Below are 8,002 nucleotides of genomic sequence, written 5' to 3'. Positions count from 1 at the left end.
AGACACCTGGCAAGTATTGCAACCCTCCCCGTCTCCCCCCCCCCCCAATGCTACTCCTCCCTCCCCACATACTGCCACCCCCCCTCTGAAGTCTAACCCTCCCCGCAACCTAACCTTGACCATCCCCCGTTGGTGCCTAACCCTCGCTACCTGCAGTCTAATCCTCCCCCCACTGCCTAGACCTAACACACACCCCACAGCCTAACCATATCCTTCCCGGCATACTTACGTTCGAAATGCCAGCAGTCAGGATTCCAGCACCAGCAGTGTGATCAATGTCGGAAACCTGGCCTTGGATGGCATCAGGATCCCAGTGATTGGGATGCAGGCAGCCAGAATACAGACAGTGGCATCCCATTCCAACACGCTTAATCCTGACACCTGATAACTTTTGTAACCCTCCGCATCTCCCCCCCAAACATAATCCTCCCTCCCTGCATCCTGACCCCCCCCCCCCACTCGCAGTCTAACCCTCCCCGCAGCCTAACCCTAACCATCCCCCCTTGGTGCCTAACTCTCCCTCCCCGCAGTCTAAATCTCTCCCCTCTGCCTAAACCTAACACCCCCCAGAGCCTAACCGTAACCCTCCCCGGCATAGTTACATTTGGGATGCCGGCAGTCAGGATTCCAGCACTGGCAGTGTGGTCAATGTCGGTATCCTGGCCTGGGTCTTCTGACCTGTGTCGGGATTCCGGCATTGGTCTCCTAACTGCCGGCATCCTGAACGCCAGTATGTGGACCGGGTCACCTTTTAAAGACTGTATTTGAAAAATTATAGAATCTGATTGGTTGGTACTTTATCTTTCTCCAAGCATTAATAAATCTCCCTCTGTGTGCCTCAATCGCAACTCTGATGCTGAGCATACATAGAGTATAACGCATGCACCGGACAAGTTTTTAGGGGTCTTCGTGCACAGACAGTATCAAACAATCGCTCAACTCCATGAACATTGTGACTGTTCAACTCCGAATCAGGCACTAAAACTCTCTGCACATTTTAAATCTGCCTGCCTGCAGCAGTGCAATGCAAAGTTCTATTATTATTATTTTTTTCTAGATATGCTTCTAATTCTGAATCAAAGCTCTAATCAGTATCTATATCTTCATCTGTAGTATTACATTCTGGGTTAACACAGGATTTCCAAACGTTTGAGTGAGCATGATCGTCCAATATGGAGGGTATGACCATGCAGTGGAGAGGGTGTGTCTAGCACTTAAGCCGTCCCCAGCCCGCTACCTCCACCATTATAAGATGCGCTGCTAATTACTGCATGAGTCCTGTCCTTTATTCTGCATTACAGGGATGCATGACAGGGGACATACCTCCAAACGTTTTCCGTATCAGAGGAGAGTCCTATATATGCGAGACATATGCAGGACAGTGGAATAGCGCCTTCTTACTGTATTTTGTTTCCCATTCATCTTCTCCCTGGCAGATCATTATCTATTCTCCTATGTGTGGTAATTAATCTCCGACTCCCCACATTCCCTCTTGTGCAGTGCATCTCACTCTCCTTGTCCCCCTCTAAAATTCCTGCCGCCCACACAGAGCAGCTATCGATTACAGTGAAGCTTCATGTACATTTTTCATACCGGTGAAATGCCGCCAGAGGGTTCCTCTCAGAAATGTAATATAGGCACTTGAATGTGAGAGAAGATGTAAAATGAAAAATGCTGATATAAGAAAATGACCCCCACAATCCTATTCTTTCGATTTAAAATCAACACGTGCAGGCTACATACAGTATGCATATAAAAGCTGTTTATTCCCTGCAGAGTGTGCAGTAAGTGACCAGATGTGGTGAAGAAAAGTACTTTCACAATAGATCTGGGGAAGGAGGGGGGTGAAATGAAACACGCCCTTAAATGTTGCATGATACTGTACATTTTCATTTATACAACAAAATGTATACACAGTCCCATTACTCAATGAATACAATCCTAACCCTAAATTACGTTTTTCCCATTTCGTTTCATCTCTAGGTTATGTGATTTTTCTTCAGCGATGCTACCGGGTCCAGTCACATTATTATGACACCTCCTACATTTGACGTTGGCTGCACGTAGCCCATGAAGTACGTCACGTGTAATGCGCTGGCTTGGTGGATATATAAAGTGTGCGATAGGCCGTCTGCATACATATCACCCTTGCTGTCATGGGTAAAAGGGGTGATTTTTCCATGTTGCAAAGGGATGATTATCAGCTTTCGGGCCAATGGTGGCAGTATTTCTTAAACAGCGCAGTTTGTGAAGTGTTCATGTGCTGCTGTGGTGAAGGTATATAATGACTGGACAAATGGCACCATTGCGAATAACCGGAGCGCCACGTGCCAGTGATGTGAGAGGTGAACGTCGGCTACGAAGGTGCTTGATTGCTAACCGACACGCTACAGTGGAGCAGCTCACCATTAAAATGTACCTGTGCCAACCTCCCAGCACCTCCCAGCCCGTCTAGCTGCTGTCCATGCAGTAGTGGATCTTGCCACGGGCAAGCAGGACTTTTGCCCGGTGCGCCGCCTTCCGGAGGGCGCAGGGCGCCATCCGGAGGGCGCCGCACCAGGGCAAGATCCGCTGCTGCTGTGCCCCCCGCTGCCCGTTGCCCCCGCTGCCGCTGTGAAGAGAAACTAGACGCGTACGCGTCTAGTTTCCCTTCGTGGAGAGGTCCTTTACTGTGCGGTGCGCGATGACGTCATCGCGCACCGGACATCATTTCAGTCTGTACAGGGGGCGTAAATGACCATGCCCCCTGTACGTAGCCACACCCCCTATTGTCGCCCGGGGCGCACAGCGCCCAAGAACCGGCCCTGTGTCCATGCTGCACTCACAGTTACTCTGGCTATAAGCCGGTGGTCATAATACTGTGACTCCACCGTGTATTGTTCGCTTTTTTTCTGACTCTTTTCTGTCAAATTATTTTTTTAGCTTACATGGATGTTAAAGAATGTCCCCAAGATAAAGTCTCTTCAAGCATTTCAGTAGTTCCTGTAGATCAGTGAACCAGTGACATGTCCAGCAAATCAAGTTTAATTGAGAAAATAGGAACATTAATGTGTGAATGATATTGCTGCTACAACATGAAAGTGTCAAAGTTAAAAGAGTAATGGACATATATGGAGTAGGTCACTACAGTATTTTGAGACCTGGCTTCCAACACCAACACCATTCACAGCAAACAATTGTTAAAGTTTACATGAATATCTTTCTATTTTTTTTCTTTTTTAATTAATAATCAATGTTGCAATTATTTTAACACCTTTACTCCCAAGACAAATGTCTTTGATGCAGCATTGATGGTCACTTTTGTGGTAGGAAAGGCACCAAAGAGTAAAGTGCTTTCTATAATGTCACTGACATATAAACTTGCTTGAATTACAATTTTGACCCCACCGGGAAAGCAGGGGTGTAATGTGACTGCAGCATATTCAGCTTTGCCAACAAAGTCTCACATCCTAAATGATCAGTCAGCCAACAAATACAGCCGTAGATATCCGATGCTCATTAGTACCTTCCCCCCTTAGTTGTCATTATGTTGCGCTTTACAACGACGCTCTGTATATTAAGTGATTTGCACACCTTTAAGACAAGTAATACATTCCATATGTGACTGGCGTGGTGAAGAGTCCAGGCATGGGCAATGCAGGTCTCTGGAAGGCAGTGGGAGCTCCATATGCTGCTGCAGACCCCAACTGAGCATTAAAGGGGAATGGTAACGCAAAAGAGGGTAACAGTGGCTTGGCAGCCATTTTCAGCTTCTCCAGTTCGGCCTCCTGAAGCCGTTTGGCTTTGGCTCGTCTGTTTTGAAACCAGATCTTCACCTGTGTCTCTGTGAGGTTTAAAGAGCTGGAAAACTCGGCTCGCTCAGCAATGGAGAGATACTGCTTCTGTCTAAATTTCCTCTCCAGGGCCAACAACTGAGAAGTGGTGAATGGAGTTCTGGGCTTTCTGTTATTTTTGTGTTTCCTCAAAGTGCATGGTGGAGGGCTTGCATGTCCTATCGAGAGAAAGAAAGCACAGAAAGTTTCGTTTTTATATAACTGGGAACAATTCATGTTTCTTTAAAAAAGGTTGCAGATTTTTCTTTTATATTAAAAGAAATAGTGAACAGAAATAAATATATATCTATATATATATATATATATATGTTAACAAAACATTTTCTAACACAGGGCTGTGAAAATATGTCAATTCTTATGCATTATGCATAAGAATTGACATATTTTCACAGCCCTGTGTTAGAAAATGTTTTGTTAACATATATATATATATATATATATATATATATATATACACAGGGGTGTATTTAGGTGTCCGAGTGCCCCTGGCAAAGTAAAGGACTGGTGCCCCCCACCCTCCATATTTCCATATTTGAAATAGGGAAGGCACGTGTGCCAAAAAGGGGCGTGGCCACTCAATAGTACCCCAATGCAAATTACACCACAGTGGTGTGCCTTACTCACATGACACAGCACAGTAATGTACATTATTCACGTTATGCTACACAGTAGTACCCTTTATACACATTATGCCAATCAGTAGTGCCCATATATATACAGTTGTGCTCATAAGTTTACATACCCTAGCAGAATTTGTGATTTTCTGGCCATTTGTCAGAGAATATGAATGATAACTCACAAACTTTTCTTTCACTCCTTTGACAATTCTTTTGCTTTCCCCATGACTCGGAATCCAGACACGTCAGTGCAGCACTGGATGAAAGATGCAAGGGTCTTTCAGGAGTCCAGAAACGCACTGACCTTTTATACACACACACACTGATTACAAGCAAACAGATCACAGGTGAGGATGGTTACCTTTAGTAGCCATTCAAGACCGTTTGTATCAACTTGTGTGCATGTTATTAGGCCAAAATCTCCAGGGTATGTAAACTTTTGATCAGGGTCATTTGGGTAGTTTTTGTTGTCATTATGATTTAAAAAGAGTAAACACAGTTGTTTGACAATAAATGGCTTCACCCAACCACTAACCATGAGTGAAAGAAAAGTTTGTGAGTTATCATTCATAATCTCTGACAAATGGCCAGAAAATCACAAATTCTGCTAGAGTGTGTAAACTTATGAGCACAACTGTATATATATGTGGGAAGGCGTGCACGCTCCTGGGAAAGTGGGCATGGCCTCACAATTTTATATTATGATATCAAACTATTAATATATAATCACACCCCCTACACATGCGCACACACACAATTAGCAGCCTTACACACAATACCCACAGTAGTTCTCATTACACATAATGTCCCCAGTAGTGTCAGATGCACATAATGTCCCCCAGTATAGTGCCAGTTACACATAATGACCCCAGTAGTGCAGTGCCAGATACACATAATGCCTCCGAGTATAGTGCCAGATTCAAATATGCTGCCACAGTGCCAGATACAAATATGCTGCCACAGTGCCAGATACACATGCCACCACCGAGCTAGACACTCGTATGCCCCTACAGTGCCAGACACTCGTATGCCCCCACAGTGCCGGACACTCGTATGCCCCCACAGTGCCGGACACTCGTATGCCCCCACAGTGCCAGATACGCATATGCTCCCACAGCGTCAGAGACACATGTGCCCCCACAGTGCCAAACACACATATGCCCCCATGTTGATTTTACTATTAAAGGCAGCACTTTTAGGTAGATTCACTTTTAGAGGCGACAGCTATCCCCCCACCCGTGTAGTTCCTCAACAGCAGGGAAGCCCATTAATGATCAATGATCAAATAATGCAGCAGCCACTGTCATTGGCGCCGGGGTCCAGCACCGCACCACAATACAGACAAGAAACTCTACATAAACTACACCCCCCAGCAGCCGCTGCTGCATACTATGTTCATTACTGGGCATCCCTGCTGGTGAGGAACTACACGGGGGTGGGGGGATAGCTGCTGCCCCTAAAAGTGAATCTACCTACTGCCCGCGGGTGGCACCTCTGGACGGCGCCCCTCCTCGGCTGGCGCCCCTTGCGAGTGCCATCCTGGCCAATAGGAAGATACACCCCTGTATATATAGCACCTTAAATATCCTTATAATTATTCTGCACCTGAGGTGGACCCCCCAGAATATTGTGCACTGCGTTTCTTGCTCCATTTATCTTCTCATTATAAAAAATATAAGTCAAAAGCTTGATTTATCTAGACACCCAAGTGGCATCCCCACCACCTCCACACCCCTTTCCCTCGATAAGTGGTGAACCGCAGCCACCTCTTCTATAAACCATGGTAGCACGTTCTACTCATGGAAGTGTGAGGTCAGGTTCTAATATTACAGTCCAGCACCACATTTACAGCCGATTACCAGCATTGTGGATTAGCAGCTTCCTTTCATAGTGAGTGGGTGCCGCTGTGAAAATATAGGGGCTGCTGTGCTACTGGATTTACCAAGCATTACGGAACTTGGCTGTAGATGGCGTTGCCCTATAGTAGCCTATGGGCTTCTATTCGGTAAGTTTTTCAAAGAGGGATCTGATGGCTGTGCATGTGCAGTGTGTACTGGGCAGCCAAACCAAGAAGCAATGTGTTAGCTTTGCGCATTCACGGGTGTGGTTCGTTGGGTCAACAGTAACTAGGTTGACAGTCATTAGATCGACCACTATTGGTCGACACAACCATTAGGTCGACATGGATAAGGTCGTTGTGGAAAAAGCTTGACATGAGGTTTTTCTTTTAGGGGGTAGGGTGTGTGTCATTTTCTTTGTAAAGTGTCCGGGAACCCCAATTAGTGCACCGTGTCCCCTCGTATGGCTCGCTTCGCTCACCATGCTTTGGGCAAGGTGCCTCACTCCACTACCGCTGCACAAGGCACAGGTTACTACTCCCAATCGTAGTCCATGTGGATCAAAAAGAATGAAAAAGTTCAAAAAATTAAGAAAAAAATGTGAAAAACCCATGTTGACCTTTGCATGTGTAGACCTTTGCCATGTCGACCTAGTGATCATGTCGACCTAATGCATGTTGACAATTAGTGGTCAACCTAATGAGTGTCGACCTAGGTGTTGTCGACCTAAAGACCAGATAACGCATTCACACTGCTTCCAGCTCTTCATCAGAATGAGCTCTTATTAGAGAAACATAGTAATTTTGTGTAAAAATCTTTCTTTTTCATGTTGTAAATTTAGGCACTGAAACGTGGATTGTGATAAATATGCCACTGTATAGATTTGCCTAGTAGTACCACCGATCAGTTTTGGTGTATAAGCTTATTTTATAGGTAATCATTGCAAGAGCACCACCGCCTCAGAGGAGATTCAGGGGATCTCAATCTCATCTTTTTTTAAATCTAACACAGACGCTGCCATCAATCACAAAATTTATGTCTTATGTTTTTATGGAGAGTTAAAAATTCCTTATAAATGCATTGACAGGATCTGTCATATAGTATATAGGAATTAATTCAGACCTGATCGCTAGGCTGCGTTTTCATACAGCGGGCGATCAGGCCTAAACTGCGCATACGTATGCACCACAATGTGCAGGCGCGTTGTACGGGTACAAAGCAGGTCGCCGATCAGCGATTTGTTTGAGCGAAGGATCCATTCGCACGGGCGTTCGCAAGGAGATTGACAGGAAGAAGACATTTGTGGGTGTCAACTGAGCGTTTTCTAGGAGTGCTTGGAAAAACGCAGGCGTGTTCAAGCGCTTACAGGGAGGGTTCCTTATGTCAATTCCGGTCCCGGACAGGCTGAAGTGTTCGCAGCGGCTGAGTAAGTCCTGGGCAACTCACAGACTGCACAAAATCTGTTTGTACAGCTCTGCTACACATGTGTTCGCACATTTGCAAAGCAAATATACACTCCCCTATGGGCAGCGACTATGCGAACGCAGGACTGCAAAAAAAACCCTAGCGAGCGAACAGGTCTAAATTAGGCCCTAATTTTCATGATCATTGCAAGGATTTACCTAACACATTTTAATTCCCTGGACAATATATATATATATATATATATATATATATATATATATATATATATATATATATGTACATACGGCCA

General features: G+C 45.2%; 1 protein-coding gene across 1 annotated transcript in view; it reads right to left on the bottom strand.

Annotated features, from left to right (window-relative positions):
• Positions 1-614: 614 nt before the first annotated feature.
• Positions 615-8,002, bottom strand: part of LOC135055042 (homeobox protein MSX-2-like) — a 368,401-nt gene continuing 361,013 nt past the window's right edge. The window contains exon 3 of the mRNA XM_063958628.1: positions 615-3,991. Within this exon, the coding sequence (XP_063814698.1) occupies positions 3,576-3,991 (416 nt within the window). The 3' untranslated portion in view covers positions 615-3,575. The remainder of the gene's footprint in view (positions 3,992-8,002) is intronic.

Source organism: Pseudophryne corroboree, chromosome 3 (genome assembly GCF_028390025.1).
Source record: "Pseudophryne corroboree isolate aPseCor3 chromosome 3, aPseCor3.hap2, whole genome shotgun sequence".
In the NCBI taxonomy this organism is placed as follows: Eukaryota; Metazoa; Chordata; class Amphibia; order Anura; family Myobatrachidae; genus Pseudophryne; species Pseudophryne corroboree.
This window is presented reverse-complemented; position numbering and strand designations above follow the sequence as displayed.